Source organism: Chiroxiphia lanceolata, chromosome 4 (genome assembly GCF_009829145.1).
Source record: "Chiroxiphia lanceolata isolate bChiLan1 chromosome 4, bChiLan1.pri, whole genome shotgun sequence".
In the NCBI taxonomy this organism is placed as follows: domain Eukaryota; kingdom Metazoa; phylum Chordata; class Aves; order Passeriformes; family Pipridae; genus Chiroxiphia; species Chiroxiphia lanceolata.
The window spans coordinates 70,772,105-70,791,551 of record NC_045640.1 but is presented as its reverse complement, the minus strand read 5'-3'; the positions used below and the strand labels follow the sequence as shown (position 1 = coordinate 70,791,551).

Here is a 19,447-nt window from a genome sequence, read left to right as displayed (position 1 = left end):
TGAGGGCTGGGCAGGGGTTTGTTGTTGTACTGGTTGGAGAGGGTGGGAAATGCTGGATTTAGCGGGGAAAAAAACGACTATTTTTTCCCCTAAAAACATCAGGAGATGACAAGGTCCCGAAAATGCTGCGCAGAGCCCTGGCGCAGCTATCGCTGAGCAGCATGAAGTCTGGGGAGCTCTGCGTAGGGCGGCCGGCCCTGCTCACCTCAGCTGATGGGCGACAGGAGGTGAGACCATTTCTTGCCCCCATAAGGGCTTTTCCTGTGCTTTTCAGCGTTTTCCTGTTGTATTCAGTGGGACCAACACGGAATACATGCATTGAGAAAGATGGTGAACATGCTCTTCCATGTTTTCTGTGCGATATTTACATCTTCATTCTCAGCGCTGGGAAAAGTCCATGCTGCTGGTTTTTTTTTTTCAAAATACAACCCCTTCCTTCTTGGAGTGTCTTGAATCATGTCTTAAGAGCTTAATGCTACTTGTATTTTGCTCTGTGGCACCAGGTTTTAACCTAATCCTTTTTCCCGTCAGCCCATATTTTCATATTCAAGTGTTGCTTAGCTTAACTGGAAGTAGGGGGTGGGGGGGGAAATCTCAACTAACTTGTTTTGGAAACTCTTCCTAGGTCTGTACTGCTTGGCCCACTGCAGGCTTTCCAGGTGGGAAGATTGGGCTGAATGAAACCACACAGAAGAACCTGAAAGTAAATCCAGGTGATGGTGTCACTGTGCAGCCCGTGACTGGTGCAGTCATCCAGGCAGAGGAAGTCGATGTAAAGTTGAGGTATGGAACTTGTTACAGCCTTGTTGAAGAGAGTGATTTTTTTTTTTTTTTTTTTAACCACTTCCCTTCAAAACTTCACCTTTTATATATGGTGGTTTTGTGCTCTGCTTGTATTTACTGGTTGGGTTTTTTTTTAGGATTGGAAACTCTGAGGTGTGTTTTTGTTTGTAATTGAAATTGACCCAAAAAAGGGAATGAAAGGTACAAATCACAGTTGTCTTAAAATCATGAATGCTCTGAGAAATCAGCAGTTTATTGATTTGCTGAATGATTTCCTGTACTTGTCATTCTAACACTTCACAGAGTCAACATTTGGGTCAATGCAGAATCTGATTATAGTTATTTCCTAAAGTTATTTTACAGTTGCTTTTGAAAGTGTCCCAGCACTTATATTTTTATAAATTAACATCACTTTCCTGTCAGACCTCTGTCTTCAAACATGGCTGTTTGGTTACAGAGGTGGTTGAAAACACACATTTTGTTAAAAAACCCAACCTCATGATAAATTAAATAATTAAAACTATGAGGTCAGAGGAATTGCATGTAGCTTTTGAAATATTTATGATTACTGTGATTTATTTTTCTTTTAGGAAACTGTTCCATAGCCAGAGTTTTTCCACTCAGTGAATCAAGAGTCAGGCTCTGAGGATTGTTTTACTGATGTATCTCCAGATTTTTAAGTCTCATAAATGGCTGCTTTTCTAAAATTAGGAGAGAAAACATGAAAACTGTAATTGGTGTGTTTCAAGCCTGGTAATTTACTACAAACTATGGTGTAAGAATATAAATTATTTAAAGAATGAACTGAAGTTCCATTATTCGAGTACTCCCTGGGTTTCTAGATGTTTTACAGGTGAAGTTTATTCTCTGCAAATCAACACCTCTGGGTACTGCTTGCATGCATAATTTAGCTTTTTCTTCCACTTAAAAAAATCCACTCTCAACTTCAGGCCCCAACAACAAAATTGAGTATGTGCTTACTCATCAGGAAAGGCCATGATATTTTAAGGGCTCTCCTTTAAATTAGCTTAATACAGCTCTTTGCCCCAAGTTCCTTTGTTGAGCAGTAGAAGTGAGCAGTGGGTTTTTATCTGCAGGTTTAGGGCTCCCCCCGTTGATCAAGCCTTGATTTGCAGCATCTGTGTCTGCTTTAAACGCCTTTGGTGCTGCTGCCGTTCCCCTCTTGGTGTGGTGCCTTTGAAGGTACAGATGTAAATGCTTAGAAAAGCTGTGGACTTTGCTCTGTGAAATGGATGTAGTGAGTCTTATCTGTTTAGTCACTTAATTAAACAAAAGACTAGAAAATGCTTTGTGGGGAAGACTTGTACTGTTTTGGTAGTGGATGTGCAGTGCTTAAGGCATGTGCACAGTTTTGCAAGTGCTCAAGGCACTGTTTTAGTCGATTAAAAGATTTGCATGTGTGTTTGCAGGGCTGAAAGAGACCTGCCTTATCTGATTTTTTTTTTTCAGTTCAGTAAATGTAGCAATGGCTCTTCTGCCTGGTGAGATGAGAAGCCTGCATTGCAGGTTTGTGATCCTAAGAAACAATAAATCTAATTTAGTATTTTGTTAATTACAGCATTTTCTTTGGAAAAAAACACCCAATCCCCAGATGAAGTAGCTACACTTCTTTTGTTGCTGTGTCTGTAATATTTCCAGAGTTAAGATGTTGTTATTTAAAGACTGAAGTGCTCATCCATCTTTTCTGTTTGTGGGGTTAAGTCATATACCCTAAAACAGGTCATTCTGGTGCTTTAGTGCTGTGGCCTCTGGTTTGGTTTTGAAGTAGTTATTGCTTGGAAAAGTAATTTTCTTCTTTCCTGCCACAGGGACAAAGATGCCACCGTTAATGCTGAGGAAATGTCTGTGTGTCTGCTGAGAAACCTTGGTATGAGTTTTGCTGCTTCTCTTTTGCCTGTTCAATTTTCAAGTCTTGGTTAGAAGAGCAAATATTTTCCTCTTATGTTCTTAATCAAGGGCTTATGGCAAAGTAGGGGACGTTATTTTGTTTACGCTTCTTTTGGGCTAAATAATTTTGTCTTCAGGCAAATAATTTGGCACGTTGTAAATGTGTAATTTGCATTAGTTGTGGCTCTGTTCCTTCTGTCCATTAATACTTTTGTCTGATACAAATTAGGAGCGTTCAACAGTCATTGATGGCCTTCTGGCTGATATTGTGACGCACTTCAGAGTTTACTTGCACTGTGAAGACTAGACTGCAATACTATACACTAAAACCAAGATAAAGTATCAGTATTAACCTGAAATCCCAGTCTCTGAATCTCTTTTTTATGTTGGTGGTAAATAAGTAAAATTGCTCTTCATTGGGTGGTAGATAAACGTAAGTAAGGCAAAAAAAAAAAGATAAGTTATTCAAGGTAGTGTTCCTCACTACAAATTGTTCTACTCAAAAGGAATCTTCTGGTCTAGGAATTAATGACATTATTGCTGTGCCAAGAAGCAGGAAATGTGAACTGCATTGCAAATTCATGAGTTTGGCTGGAAATCTTGTTTATGCTTTGCCTTTTTTTTTTTTTTTTTTTTTGTGCCTGTAGGGTATATTCAGATCACATTGCCTCATCTCTCTGTCAATGCACAGGCTAAAACTTGGTCTTTTTTAGGCCAGTACTCTCCAAGAAAGTGGGTTAAACATGAAATATTATGAGGTGCACAGCAAATACAAAATTTTTACTTCTTACAATACTAATTCCAATAATCTCCCTTTGTATGAAATTTAAAGGACTCAAATTAATGATGAGTTTAGTATGAGTGATTACATATGATGCTGACAAATGTTTATCCAGTAAAGTCTGCTTGTGTAAAAGGGATCATTCAAAATACCTGAAATTACCTTGAAATTTATGTTACTTATGTTACATTGAAATTATGTTACTAGCTTTTGTTATGTTAATTAATAGCATTCTCTAAATGAATGACAAAGAATTATTCCGATGGAAGAATGTCTGAATGTTACTGCTACCAAAGTGGATTGGAATGTCACCTTCTTTATCTTTTTATTTCTTTCATCTTCTCATAGATGGGAAAATAGTTCTACCGGGAAACCTCTTGGCTTTCACTTTCTATGGCAAACTGTGCAACATCGTGGTGATGAGAGTGAAAGGAACCGATGGTGCAGAGCTGAGTGCCCAGGGCAGCGCCATTCCCAGTGACCCAGACCCTGAGAGGTCTGATTTGGAGACAAGTGCCTTAGATTTGTCCCTACAGCTCGCCAGGATGGACATTGGTGATAGTCCAGGGGTTGCATCTTTGAGCACACCAAGCAAACCAATGGATCCAGGCTCACCAGTTACACCCAGTTCTGTGACAGCCAGTGCTCCAGACTCTGGTCAGGGAGAGAAAACCCACAGCAAGGGAGATGGTGCAGACCTCGCCGAGGATTCAGAGTTGGCTGGGAAAAGCAGCAGTGAGGGACTCCCAGTAACGGGCACAACCGGAGCAGTGAGCAATACAGACTCTTTTTATTTCATTTCTTCAAGAACTAGGATCAATTTTATAGACCCCAGGACCAGTGTAGCAGAAGATGGCGATTGTGAGTCCCGAGTCACCTATGACATGATAGGAGGTTTGAGCAGCCAGCTCAGAACTATTAGAGAAACAGTTGAACTGCCCTTGAAGCAACCTGAACTGTTCAAGAGTTACGGTATGATGCCTAAAGAGTTGGTTTTCTTCATTTGATACCACTTTTCTTCTTTAATTTTGTTTTTTAAAAAAACAAACAAACAAAAAAACCAAAAGCACCACATATTATCCCAGGAGCATGCACTGACTTTTATGTAACACTAACCTGGTATACTTGTGTGTCCAAACAATGTCAAGCTGCTTTATAGTTATACTGTATGAGTACTGTGAAGATGTTACGATGAGCTTGTGTGAAAAATAGGTGAGCAGAGAAGAAATGTGTGTCTGTACAAAAATTCAGGCGTGCATAAGCAGAATTTTTGGCAAATAGGAAAGGCTTCTTTGCTTGGGTGTTCGAAAGGTGCAATTCTTTGAGTTGTCGTAAGATTTTAATTAGTTTTGATAGAGTCAGTTAATGATATTTTTTACATGGAGAAAAAGTCAGATTAGTTCCTCTGCTGTTTTTATCCGTGGCTGTAGGCTTCCTGCGAAATTTTCAGGAAGTCTTTGAGGCTGTTTACTCAAACTCTTCAGTGTATGAGGAGTTTGAGTCCTTCCTGTGTGAATTACAGGGTGGAAAAATGAATATGATTACAGTTGCCATATATGAAGTTATATCTAACATATATGTGAACTCAGAGGATTTTTGTGACAAAGCTAAAACTGTACTGTGTATTTATCACAAATGCATATGTACCTTGTCTAGGTGTGCATCGCTGTGAGATAGGGCTCTTACCTATAAACATTGCTTTAATATCATGTCTTTGAGGCTTTTTATTTCTCTGCCTTTACCTCTTCCCACACACACACTCTGGAGAGGAGGTGATTCCAGCTGGGACAGTTTCCATAACACACAGGTGGCTCTTTCTTGGCCATGATCCCCAGGTGTCAGTGGGGTGGTCTGAGGCATCTTCATCTACGTGTGGCCCAGCTTAATTTGGTCCAGCCTCAGCATCACCATATGGTTTTGCGTTAGCACAAAGTTTGCTTCAGTGTCAGCATTCTTCATACCCGGTCCCAAAAGTGCTTGAGCAGATTCCCTACTAACTACGTGGTAGATGATGATGATGTTTCCTCAGCAGTTACAAACCTTTAGTAACCATCCAAACGCTGTGAGTCTTTGCTCACAGAGAGCAAGCCTGGCAGTGAGGTGAGTCTGTGGTTCCACAGTTGTTTCTTGCCCGAAACGCCACAGGAGGGAGCAGCTCATGCTTTAATTGGACTGCTCTGAGGGAACCTGCTCCTGAAGACACTTTTACTTCCATCCTCTGTCAGTTGGCAGATAAATTTTTTTCTTTTCAGGTGTATTAGTTTCTAAGATTCAGACTTGTGGCATCATTCCCTGTCTGATTCCCAGTCCCCACCTGATGTTTCTTTGGTTGTGTTTCACCAATGTCTTGTTTGGCCAAAGGCAATCCTTTGTCAAACACTTGTCTCTGCTTTTTGCTTTCTAATTTTTCACCTCCTGATTTTGGCTTTGTGCCCATTTAATTTGGCTTTGCTGGTCTGGAAATTGTTTTGGTGGGCTCTTTACCTGGGATCATAATAGTACCTTTGTGCAGTTACCTGTATTTTCTGTCCAGCTCTAGCTGTACTCAGCAGTACCTTACGTGCTGTGCCTGAACATTTCTGTCTTTTTGGCTCTTAATATTTGCCATTAAATAGACAAATTCACCCTTTTGATGTGTGTTTTTCATCTTCTTGCAAGTATTCTTGAATCAAGCCTCAGAGTATTTCTGAAATTCTTTTGGAGTGTTAAAGAGAAGTGGTCTTCTGATGTTGGAAATTTGATGTAATGACACCGTAAGAATCATTAATAACTTAAAGTCTATTCATGGATGTTAGGTACTCAGTCCAGTAATGTCTTAGAAAAAAACCACAACACACATAAGGAAACTGAAGAATACAATTAAGGAGTTGTTTTTTGAACAGACTCTTTTAGACTTTAAAAATAAAAAACGTGCATGTATGTCCCACTTAAGAGTGATCTTTTCACTGTAAGCCTTTAACAGGCGTGTCATTTTATCACGATCACACGTCTGTTAAGTTAATGCTGAGGTCACATTTATTGGTGATAACTGGGACAGTGAAAGGTGCAAGTGCAGGTTTAGTCTGGCATTTCTCACAAGGAACTTCTTTTCTCTGTTTGTGTGCATGTGCTTGTCCAAAGGAATCCCTCCTCCTCGAGGAGTGCTGTTATATGGCCCTCCAGGTACCGGGAAGACTCTGATTGCCAAAGCCATCGCAACTGAGGTTGGCGCTCACGTTACTGTTATTAATGGGCCTGAAATAATAAGCAAGTAAGTCCACCCATTTTATTTTCATTAATTCTATAAATATATCAGCCCAAAATCTGTCCTGGCATCTCTCCAGCAGGGATAGATGTAGTATTGGCCATGGGCTGTCTGCCCAAAGGAGTCAAAAACAAGCAAGAAAGGGTTCTCTCAAGCAGGGCTTATGTTTCTTCTTGTATTTAAAGAGGTTTATTGGACTTGGCCAAGAAATTTGTGTAAGGCCCGAACTAAATTAAAGAGGGGACTGGAACTGCATCTGCAATTGTGCGTAGGTTAGTTCTGCAACAAGAAGAGTAACTTGTTAAACTATGTTTGCAGTTAAGATGCCACTGCACAGATTACTGTCTCCAGGGAACTGTTTATTATTCTTCAGAAGTGTAGATAAAATGGTTTCTAAAACAGAAAAAAAACGTTTCCCTTTAATCTTTTTTTGTAGTTACTAGATGGTTCTATCTTGGCCTTAATTTCTTGTCCTTGTGGAAATACAGTTTATTGTAGGTCTGCATTTACTTTGGGCCTCTGAAAGTGTGCGCTGTGGCCTTTTTGGAACGCCTGAGCAGTGATTTTCCCCCCCCCCCCCCCAATTTGCCTTTCGAAAAGACAAAAAAAATGCTTTTTATTAAAATATTTTAATTATTATAGGTTTTATGGGGAGTCTGAATCGAGGTTACGTCAGATCTTCGCTGAAGCCTCTCTGCGGTACGTTCTTCTGGGTGATTTTATTTGCAGTATTGGTTCCAGCCTTCATGTTCTTAGAAGAAAAACATTTGCAGGAATCTTTGAGTTTGTAACTTTTTCCTGCAGTGGTTTCTAAAAGGAAATAAATTTGTTTATATAGAGCTTAGCTAGAAGGAAGGCAGTGAAATTCTAGTCTGCCTATTAAATAAATCCTTTTGGACGCTGCCCTTTTCAAGGGGCTGTTACAGATGGTGCCAAATCGCTCGCTCTGTGTTGTCAGTGTATTGTACTCTTGTTTCAGCAGATGGAAGCAGGAGCCAGAGTTTCACCTGGATCCAAATTTTTCTCTCTGGTTTTATCTTTGAAGACTAACATAGCCCTGCGCTGAGGCATGGAAGCCAGTCTGAGTGTTGGTACTGGATATAGCATGCCTCTGGACTAGGGGGGTGTTCTGCCCAAATTTATTAGACCTGGTTAAGGCAGTTTTTAGACTTCCAGGTGATTGGTGTTCATAATACATGAGCAAAAGACTATTGCATACTGAAGGTATTAGTTGTCTAATGTATTAGTCATTTTATTTTTCTCTTTATTCAAGGTTGAAACTTGTAGCTGCCTAAAGGAGTTGGATGGTTGTTAGTTTTTCTAGGAACTGCATATTTTTCCATGAACAGCTTTGCACTTCTCTGCCTTGGTGTTTTAAATCTTCCTGAGCACCTTAACTTTTTTTTTTCCTTTTTTGTTTTCCCCCCAGTCGCCCCTCAATTATATTTATAGATGAGTTGGATGCACTCTGTCCAAAGAGAGAAGGGGCTCAGAATGAAGTGGAAAAGAGAGTTGTTGCTTCATTGCTGACGTTAATGGATGGCATTGGCTCAGTAAGTCGACTATATTGAGACAATTAATGTGTATGTGGACTCACTGAACAAAATGATTTTGCTTCTAAGCGGAGCCAATTTTAGATGTGTCATTTGGGGGGAAAGCAAACAGGCTTAGGTGAGACTTTATATAGTAATGTAATGCTTTTTTGGGTGCTAAGCAGAAGACGCAGGAGAGGAATGTCTCCTGATAACTGAGATTAAAAGCAAGTAAGTTTCTTCCATTCACTGCCTCTCCTTTGCCTTTTCCCCTTCTTGTACTTTTGGAGATCAAGCTGAAATTTCAGTGGTAGCCCATCATTGATCTAAGCCAGGTATTATCAATTACTCTGAAATCAAAGTTATCAAAATGCTTCTGGTGATATATAGGCTGCATGTTTAAAGGCAATAGCAGCTATTTCAAGATTGCCATAATAATATTTAGGACATAAACAAAAGCCTAGTAAAGGAGCAGTAAATAGAGTATGTTATGGATTAAGTCCATAAAGTTTGCCAATCTCTCATCAATTATTTTATGAGTATTAGTAGGAAAGATGAAAGAAACCTGTCCAGAGTATGAAAATAATTTGCTGCTGTTTATGTAATCTGCAAATTTCTGATTATTTTCCTGCATGAGCATTTGAGTTGCCCAGTCTGGAGCTAGTCACTGGCAGAAGAACATATTTTCTGATGGCAAAGGCTGGTGGATAGTCTTCCTGGAAAAAGTGCTTCATTCACAAAAAGAGAATGACACTGCAAGAGACCTCCTAGCTGCTCTTGCCTTGTTCTAAATGTGCAAAAGCAGAACTTGAAGAAATTGGTTATGATTTTTGACCGTGCTTTTCCTACTGAACTTACAGGAAGCTTTATAACCTCCTGTCTCTGCTGGTTTTGATGCCTTAACTGCTCTGTTTCCCAACCTTGTTTGTTCAAGGTCTGCTGATACCATTTTGTTCTTGTACCAATGATGCATTTTAGCTTAAACACTTCTTTTTCTCTACTTGGTTCTTGCTTTCCTGATGTGGGAAAGCAGGTTCTTGGGAATTCGGGTGGGAGACACTGGGATGAGAGTATCTTGGAGCAGTTTCTGTTGTATTATCTGTATGTTCATGCAACCTATAGCATTCCTAAATTGCAGTTAGGGATGGATTGGATGGGGTCATTGATGGGCTTTATAATCTAAAAGGTTTGAGAGCTAGCATCAGGATTCCAGTGTGTGTAGTAGTTGGAAGAGTAAGCAAGAAATATGTTTATAAGCTACACGGCATTTAGTGACTTAATTAAGTTTGAGTTTTTAAAAATAACATTTTGCATTGTTTGATGCCTTCAGGAAGGCAGTGAAGGGCAGCTCTTGGTGCTTGGGGCCACCAATCGCCCCCATGCTCTGGATGCAGCTCTGCGCAGACCTGGGCGTTTCGACAAGGAGATAGAAATCGGAGTTCCCAGTGCCCGGGACCGCCTGGACATACTCCAGAAGCTTCTCAGGAGAGTTCCCCATTCGCTCACAGAGGCGGAGTTGGTGCAGCTGGCTGATGGTGCACATGGTTATGTGGGTGCAGACTTAGCAGCCTTGTGCAAGGAAGCAGGTAAGGCTTTGTTTATCTTGTTTAGGATCTTACTTTACTGTTAGTCTCTTTATTAAAAAAAAAAATGTAAAAAAATCCACAGTCTGTACCAATTGCTTTTGAGACAATGTTTTCTTAATTTTTGTGTCAAAAATGCAGCCAAGCGTGGAGTATGAGGAGCACCAGTCTGCTTCTGGGCACACCAGAAAAATTCTTTGAGTATTAGTAGCTTTTAAAATCTAATGTTAAGATGAGTAACCCTGGGGAATCCCCTGTGCTATTTCTAGCATGTTACATAGCTCCCTGTCTCTCGGTAAGCCAATGGTTTAGGGACTTCACTGATATCCCTAAGAGTTTTTCTACTCTAGAGCCTACCTCTTCCATACAAAAATCCCAGGCTACACAGCTTGTCCTGCAGGTCCTTGTCCCCAGGATGTGGAGACTGTGACCCTCAGTGGTGTTTACTGTGTCTCCCTTCCCTGTTTTGTGCCTTGTATTCCATTTTCCTGCAGATGAGGACCTTGTGGCAGGGCTGGGGGGATTGTGTGCCCCTGGGACACGATATGTTGTGGAGCTGGGAGAGCTGGAGAACACTGAGCTGAGGGGCTGGAAAGTGTCCTTTGGCCTCTGGAACAGGCATAGCCCTGGAGAATTATGCAGCCAGAGTTCAGTATGTTCCAGAAAATACTTCACCATGAGTTCACCTCTGTTTTCTTTGGATGAAATACGAAAAGTACTCTCTATCAGTTCTACATTTTGCTAATCCAAGCAATTCTAGTGTCTGTGTGGTTTAAGTGTTGGACCTTAAATCTGCCCATGAGCAGCCTTTTAAAACAGCCTGGTCAAAAATATGACTCTCCAGCTCTGCTTATGCATATTTTCTCCCTTATGGTTCACAAATAAGTTTTCTGCATGTGCTGGGTACTTCTGTTTCCTTTGGCACTGGGACAGCTGCTTGTGGCAGTGGCACAGAGCATGGATAATTCTTGCATTGGAATTAACTACGAAGATGGCAGAAGTTTTAATGGGGTCATGGCACCTGGAACAGCAAGGTTTTTACTTGCCAGCTTCCGGAAAGTTTAAGGGATGGTTCTCAAATATGAATTTGTGGACTCTTCTATGGATCAAGAAGAAAAAAGTTTGTAGAGACACAGATTACTCATTTTATAGCGGTCTTCTGTTGACTTCAGTTGTGTTTTAAGCTCTGTTTGAAGTTAGAAAACATTATTTTTTTCCTGTTTGTATATATTTGTTTTAAAAAAAGATAAACTCCTTTTCTATTTTCCTTCCTCTGTGTTTTTGGAAGCCTGTCAGTCTGCCTGTGTCACAGGACTCACACAGTAAACACTTAACTAATGTAATCTGAAGTTTTCAGTGAAAAGTGTTTTGGTTTCAATTCCAAACATGACCCAGCCTAGGCTTTAGTTGTACATGTGCACATGGATTCTGGACACTTCATAATCCAGCTGCAAATAGATTATATTTACCCACTTCATGAGGCCCTTTTAGAAAATCAATTTTGAATGTTGTGCGGATTGAACATTACACGTGTTGTAATGTGTTGGCATCTGCCAGGGGTGGGTTGCAGGACATGCTGTTATCTGGGACCTTTGCATCCAAAGGCAGTGCTGGGAATGAGGGAAGAAGGATGTCTCCTTTCTGTTGATCTTTCCTGAAGTTGGAATCCATGCTGTTAAATATCCTTGTCGTTTCTTAACTTGGAGGGACCTCTGCTGGGGAAAATGGAGTCCAGCGCCGTTTAAGTCTTTGCAGCCCACGTGAATTTTTCCTTTTCAAAGAGTTGCAAATTCTGTCAAAGTATTGCATAAACTCAGTGCAAGTTGCTCGTTTTTAAGGAATTTTCTTAGATTCTTTTTTTTTTTGATTAAGCTCTTGGTATCTATATTTTATGTTAAATTTTTGACACCTTGTAAAATATTAGAGCTTTTCACTGAAGTTCAGCTATGTTTTATAACATGCTATTTCTCCTCAACAGAGCAAGATTATTCCATATGGCACATTTTCCAGTGTTTTGTCTAGTCTGGTGTGTTGTTCCAGCAATGGGCTTCTGTTGCTTCACTTGAGAAGCTGTGCTGTAGGCCAAGCTTGCTTGCTGTCCAAGAATGCTCTCTGATATTCAACCCAAGTTTTCCTTGTTTAGTTTTATCCCATTATTTCTATTTACATCCTTGTATAACACGTTTGCTCTCCCTCCTTAGTGTTTACACCCTTCAGATATCTCTGGGCTGTTCTCATGTCCCCTACCTCCTCATTCATTACTGAGCCAAACTATAAATATTTAGCTCTTTTAATCTTCCCTCATAAATAAGTCCTTCCTGCCTTCCGAGAAATTATGTTGATTTTCTCTGAACTGCCTCCAGTTTGTCAATAACCTTTTGGTGATGTAGGGCTTAGAATTGAACATAGTATTTCATATATGTTACAGCATAAAACAGGGTACAAACATACAATTGAGTTGGTCTTACCAAAATGCTTGGTAAGAGTTCTTGCACAAATTTTAAGGTTACTTGTGCTACTTTCAGTCTTGATGAGTGTGTATGTACACAAAAAGGATTTCAGAACTTAGAATCCTTTTTCTAAAGGATTTCAGAACTCAGAAAAACATATTCAGTTTTTGGTATGAGATTATTGTTGCTTGCTGATTGTATTGCTGTTGTGGTCTGTGGGAGACTTTCAAGTCTTTCTTACCCCTTCTATATCTTTAGGTATTTCATATGTGGCTGGAAAGCCTGAAAGTTTACAAGCTAAAGATGTTTACATTCTCAATACGAAGTTTAGATCATTTTCAGAGGACTCATCATTCCTTATCTTTCTACTTCAACTCTGTTTTTTTAACACATGTATTGTGTATATACTGCTTATATAAACCAAGGGTGTAGTAATTATTGTAAGATGGTAAAGGTGGTATCTGTAGGGCTATGACAGACAAACCTTTTGCGTCTCTAGTTAGGTTTCCTAAGATGCTCCATTATAAAAGCTTTGAAGTTTGTCTTCTATATAATTCTGAAGATCATATGTTAAGGAAAAGTAAATAGCAGTTGTAGAATTAAACATATTCCAACTGTTTTCTTGGCAGAAGTTGTTTGTTCTCCAGTGCAAGATTTGCTTAGTGGTACTTCTGGGGTCAGACAGGCAAGTTTTCTGTTCTGTTCAGCAACTCTGTGCACATTCATGGAAGTTTTTAGGAAGTTTGTGGAGGCTGTAATGTTCAGGTTGCTCTCAAAGCTTCTCGGCCCCCCTGTGTGTGTCGTGTACAGAATTATGGTGTGGTGTGTGCTGGAATGGGCAGGGAGGAAAGGTGACCAGGAAACCTGGAGAATCTGTGCAGTGTGCTCTGGACTTTTCCAGACAGGATGTTATGACCAAAACCCATGACACCTTTATAGAGAGATGCTTGTAGTAATCAGTTAAGAGTGTTTTTACTTGATTTGCTGAGTATATAAAATATTAGTGGATTTTTTTTCTAATACCTTCTTTTCCTCTACTAAAGATACAGTTCTAGCCTCTCACAAAATGAAACCACAAAACAAAACCACAAAACTTTGTGACTTTATAGGAAAAACACTGGCTATGAAACTTGCAGTATTTGTTGTAAGAGTTGACAACAAGGTGACAGACATCAACTCTGTGCATCTATCTCAGCCTTAATTGTTGTGCTTGATGTCCTTGAGATCCTGTTGCTTCTCCTTTATTTACTTTACTGTGTGGTCTTTTATTAATTCCCTAAAAATATAATGTTTTTAATTTATCAGCAAAGATAAGCACTGCACTTTAAAAAAACGAAACAAAACAAAAACATATGAAATGTTAATTATGTAGCAGGGACATGAATGGTATAAACTGTACTGAATGTTAGAAGATGCTTAGCAACAAAGGTTTCCAAATATAGCAATTTATTATAAACTTATCCTTCTATGGCTGCCTGTAGCATTTCAAGAGGGTGAATATAAATATAGCTTGATTTCTTCAAGAAGTGGGTTCAGTCATATTGTTTACAGAGAAAGGAAGTATTTGCTTTGTAACTCTTAGGATTTATCTTGAACATCCTTGTTCATTACACATAATTTCAGTGTGCTGATATAAAACACTTGGACTGTGATAAGATAGCATCATGAGGAGAGGAAGAACAAATGGCTTTGTTTAAATACTGCTCTCTCTTGGAATAACAGGGATTTGCTTCCAGTGAGGATGCTGCATTGCAACCACAGACTTCTGTGAAAGAAGCACTCATTGCTTTGTTGTGTGTCAAAGGTTTTTTTAAGTTGCATGAATGTGATACAGTTAAAGGTGTCACCCTGCTTAGGTTTAGGATTAGAATGTCTTACTGGTTTGAGCTGGCTGTTACAAAAAATCTTAAAGAAACAGGGAATCAAGTTGCATCTCTGACTGGTGTGAATCAGCATTACTCTGCTCAGTCTGTGAAACCACTTGCACAGGCACATGATGTGGTCTGTTGTCTTATGTTCATAATTCTGAGTCCTATTGTTTGCAGAGCTTACTGTCCATATTATTCATTTGCCCCTTTAATTATCCCTGTGTTCTGATGAATCATACAGCTAGGATGGAGAGTCTTTATGCTGTTTAATCCACAGCTCTGTATATTGATTTTATGTAGATATTAGATCTGTAAAGTTGTAATTTATATATGAGGATACTGTAGTTGGCTTTTTTTGGAGCTGAGGAACTTCCTGCAGTATCTTTTACAAGCTTAAAAAGAAAAGTTTCTACAATCCACTTGCATTAAGAATAAGAATTAAAAAAAATCGGTCAACTGAAGGACTGTCTCTTAGGTTTTTTTGTTTTTTCCCTGTAATGCATGGGGAAGTAAATTCCCCTGAAAACCAGGAATGTCTCTTTGTTAGATGTATGTGTTGGGTTTTTTTTTTCCCCCCAAGCTTCTGCAGATTTGGTAGCCTGGCCACCTGCAGGAAACATGAGCCGTGTGGGCTGCTGTGATTAACAGTGGGTCTCTGTGCACCCCGAGGACCAGCCTCTGACGGGGCTTTCAGTTACACAAACGCTGCCTTCAAGATGTGGCTTCTCAGCCTCGTGTCTCAAATCAGGCTCTTCATTTCAGCTCAGTCACAGTCTGGATGAAACAGCCCAGTGTTAGGGCATCAAGAATCTCTCTCCTTTCTTTAAGCTGTAAAAATTCAGTCTGAGCCTTTCCCAACACGATTTGGACCCGGGTTCTGCTGGGGGCATAGCACAAATGTAGATATTTTCCTTGGATCGTGATCCTAAATGTAGGAATGTGGGCTGACATACTTCAGAGTGTAGATTTTGACAAAAGCAGTGGATGACCGAGGCAGTGGGATTGTTTGTTTTGCTGGGTGGTTTGTTTTGAAATTAAGTGATTTCAGTTACAGGTTTGAAAGGGAAAACACTGCCTGACATGCTGTAATTATTTTATTTCCTTATGGAAAGTGACTGAAAATACCATGTCTGTGTTATTTATTTATTTGTAGCACTGATAAAGATTGAAGCTGTGCTGCTGCAAGCAGTCTGCTATTGCATTCCCTCACTGACATGGTTCCCGTGGGACACTCAAAATGAGGTGGGAAAGGCCACTTGCCTTTTCATGAAAAGGTCACGTAAGAAATGTGGGAGTTTTGGGAATATTAATAACACATACAGTCAGATGGTCAATACCAAAAAAAGTGTCTTTATGAAATGGAGATATTTCTGCAAAAGGGGCAGCAGATGCTCAGAATGATGTGGTGGCTTTTGTGTAGAAGTGGCTACATCTGGGTGCTGCCTCTTGGAAGAAATGCTGGTGCACATGATGTTGGTTTTTGTAGCTACTTTTTCTTATATAAAATATTTGGCTTTTTTTGTTGTTTTTGTTTTGGTTTAGTTTTTTGTTTGTTTTGTAATGGTACTTGATTTTTGGTTTTGCACGAGAGATGTTGCACTTTACTGCAGTCGAGGCATGTGAACTTTTGGTTTTCATCATAACTAATTTTAAGCGTGTGTTTATCCAAGACTGGCTTGCAGTTAATTGGATGATGGGGTTGCTGACTTCATACACACAGTTGTGGGTTGAGTACTTAAATGTCTGTTTAGAGCACATCCCATTCTGTCTGCTGATATTTATATAGGCAGGAAATAAGGAATATTTTCAGGAAAGTTTATCAATAACTGTCACTAATATTTTAAATTAAGCTTCTTGGCAGATAGTCACCATGTTCTTGCTTCTGCAGCTTGAGTGGCAGGGAAGAAACTATATTATTCATGTGTGGCAATGCATCTAGAAACTTCTGGGTTTGAATGGCTTGGAGGGTCAGCCCCAAAACAGGTTGTTTGGTTTGAAGGGTGGGGGGGTGCAGGACACCAGAGTAGTGTGTGTTGGCACAACCCTGGCTGTGAAATGTCATTCTGAAAATTTAGCACTTTGTCATTTTGCTTAAGAACAGAAAAAAATTTGGGGCAGGTACTGTCTTAGTCATCAACTATACTTCAGACAAACTATTTGTGTAGAAATGGTACTGTATGAGAAAAATTCAGTGTTTTCTGACTCCCTCTCAGGCTCCAGGTAAAATATTTTTCTGGAATACGTGATGGCAAACTCAATATCTGAAAGCAGCCTTAGTTCCTTTGATTAACTGATAAAAGATCAGGAAAGATACTCTGAAATGTAGCTAGAGTTGTATATCTGTGTTAGTTCTGTGGGAGCAAACTCAGCAGTAGGCATGTGTAAGTAGAATGATTAGTTACTGTTGGGGGACAGCTTAAATATTTTCAGGCAAAGTTTTCATAGGTCTCCTGACTTTAATTTTTAGTTATATCCTGACTTACCAACATTCCTAATTACAATGAGACCAGCCTTTAGCCACTGACTGTTGCTTCTTGTCTTTCTGGTAGCCTGTCGGTCCTTACTTTTGTTCTAACACACGTGTGACTCCCCTTAGCTTAGGTATGTTTATGTATGAGGAACAGGCAGTCTGGTATTCCTTATTTCCCCCTGTTGTCACTGGATTAGGATAAATGACGTGTGTGTACCTGATCTGCGAATAAACTGTTTCCTGTACGAAAGAAGTTTGGAAAATACAGTTCCTCCTTCCTTCCTTCCTCTCCCCTGTCCTACCTCTCAGCAACTTTCAGGCAGCTCCATAGACATGTTCCAGCAAATGCCAGGGCTCTTCAGGAAGGACTATAAATCCTGTACATAATCCCTACAGTAGGTTAGTGCTCAGGTTAGCCCGGTGAATTTGCAGTGTTATGGTTACAAGGGATTTAAGGGCATTATCTTTCCTGTGCAAACAGTACGAAAAGTTCTTCAGGGATTTTCCCATAGAGCTCTGGCAGCTAAAGACAGATTGCAGAATATGGTTTTGAGAGCAAAAAGCAAGGCTTTCTGCTTCCTAATTTGTTTTTAAAGTAGGTGTGAATTTTATGGACACGTTAAATTTTAAAAAAAGTTTAAAAATATATTTATAAACTGTTTCTAAGTCATATGAAAATTTTTTTGTGCATAAACCTGTTAAATTTTGAAGTATAGTACGTAAAAACCTGGCAGCAGAGGAAGATACCCCATCCAGTGCCATTTGGAAACTGAGATCTTACCCATCCGTGCTCCTCTGTTGAGCATTCCACTGCCAGGCATGCAGGAGAGAATCAGTTTTTAGAATGCGGGAGAGTTGGATCTGACAGCTGTCACATGGAGAAATGCTATGTGTCTTCTGGGTTTGGCTGTAAGAATTTGGGAGGGAAATGCCAGATTATCAGGGAAAGAAGAAACATTTCCTTTTGTAAACAGTCTTGCAAGAAGATTACAATTCTTTGAAGCTGCTTAGAAATTCTGGTAGAGTGAGTCCAGGCAGGAGGGGTTTGTGGAAGAAACAGCTGACGGGCAGTAAATGAGCATGATTAACAGTTTGGTTTGGTTCAGTTTATTTCTTCAAGTGTTGTGTATATTCTGTTTTGGAAACCTAAAGTATATATGTTGGTCGTTTCTGAGTGGATGCTTTCTATTATTTACAGTGGTGTGTAGTTATACGCAGACTCTGACAAATATAGCAGTGTCGTAGAGTCTATTTTTAGGCTCAGATATTTGTGATTATGATCTAATGTGCCAAAACTTAGCCAAGCTATGAGCAAGAAGATCTTACAGACAAACAATGCTATTGACCTCATGAGTAGCCTGGTACCAAAGAAGGATCATCTGTACCAGGACAGGGCGTTCTGCTGGTTTTTTCCCTTCTGTCCACTTAGTTTCCTCTGTTCTAGACAGACAGGATGAGTTGGAGAGGTAGAGCACATAGTTGCTGGGCTGGAACAAGCTGTTTGTTTTCCATTTTTTGTAATCATGCATGCCTTATTATGCTGCTTTCTTTCCTTTTCTCTCTTTTTTTTTTTTTTTTTTTTTTTTTTTTAGCTGGGATTTTCCATATTGTTCCACTGAGGATTGGTGGCTGCCTTCCAAGTTCAGTTTCTGCTCTGCATAGGGCAGTCCTTGAGGCTGGTGATGTATCCCTTGATTAGAAATGGGTATCCCATGCCTGTGTGAACAGTCCCACTGACCTTACAGCAAGCTAAGTACATCTGAGTCCTTCCTCTCCTCAGGCAGGACTGGAATAAAAGTGAAAACCCACTCGCCCACTTCTGAGCCTCCTCAGTCACTGCTAAAAGTTATTGATATTCATTAATTCTTAAAAACAGAGTAACATCTGAAAAGGAAGAAGCAGAGCTGAAACGAATGTTGTGCTCAGTCAGTTAACAGCAATGACATATACTCAACCCAAAACACTCCCACGTGGAAGATACCCAGGAGCTGATCTGAGCTGCTTGATGTTTTCTGAGGTGTGACTCTTCGAATCTTCACTGTGACTTCTGTAGAGATAAGCTTGTGTTTACTGTAGTGTTCCCCCTTCTTTGCCTCTGCCTTGCTTCTGGCAGCGTGGTTTGCATCCTACCCTGCAGTTCCTTACGTTAAATACATCTCTCAGCGTCTCCAGACAAGGATGTGTTTTTCTGCCTCCGGCAAACCACTGGCTGTATCCTTCTCCTGTTACTGAGACTCCCCCCCTCCCCTCTGGTTAGAGGTCAATCTGAAGTGCAGGAAAGAATGATTATGATAACAGGAGGAAACAGGAAGAATCATGCTTTCTTTTTCAATCTGTTTTTTATTATTGTTTTAATGTAAAACATTGTTTCAATTAAATGCTGACCTGTGCAGTGGCGTGTGCGCGCACATGCTGAAACGAATTCCGGCTTTGTTTGGAAAGCTGTGACCTCTTTATTCCTGTTCTGGATCAAGGCTGTTGCCTTTCAAACCCACTGCTGAGGACTGAAATTTCGCTCGTACTCATAGCACTGGCAGTAACAAACCTCAAGAGAGGTATTCTCCTTGGGCTTTTTTATCTGCTATGCTCTCTCAGTTTTTAAAATAAGCTTGTTTGGTTTTAAGACCTACTCATGCCAGATAACCAAAAAAGATAACCATGACACAATAAAAATGCATCAAATGAGCACTGGGCTAAAGTGGTACTTGGTGGAGCTGATAGGTATAGAAATGAGCAGAGATCTTTATCAGTTACTTGCTTTCTCTATGCCTTAATTTCATACTGTGTTAGTTATTCTTGCATTTTTTTTAAAGTGAGAGTGCCATGTG

At 39.9% G+C, this 19,447-nt stretch overlaps 1 protein-coding gene across 1 annotated transcript in view; it reads left to right on the top strand.

The window, feature by feature from the left end:
• Window positions 1-19,447, top strand: part of SPATA5 (spermatogenesis associated 5) — a 167,675-nt gene that overhangs the window by 507 nt on the left and 147,721 nt on the right. The window contains exons 2-9 of the mRNA XM_032685188.1: window positions 103-227; window positions 626-783; window positions 2,613-2,671; window positions 3,821-4,444; window positions 6,593-6,722; window positions 7,359-7,415; window positions 8,146-8,269; window positions 9,579-9,834. Of these exons, the coding sequence (XP_032541079.1) occupies window positions 103-227; window positions 626-783; window positions 2,613-2,671; window positions 3,821-4,444; window positions 6,593-6,722; window positions 7,359-7,415; window positions 8,146-8,269; window positions 9,579-9,834 (1,533 nt within the window). The remainder of the gene's footprint in view (window positions 1-102; window positions 228-625; window positions 784-2,612; window positions 2,672-3,820; window positions 4,445-6,592; window positions 6,723-7,358; window positions 7,416-8,145; window positions 8,270-9,578; window positions 9,835-19,447) is intronic.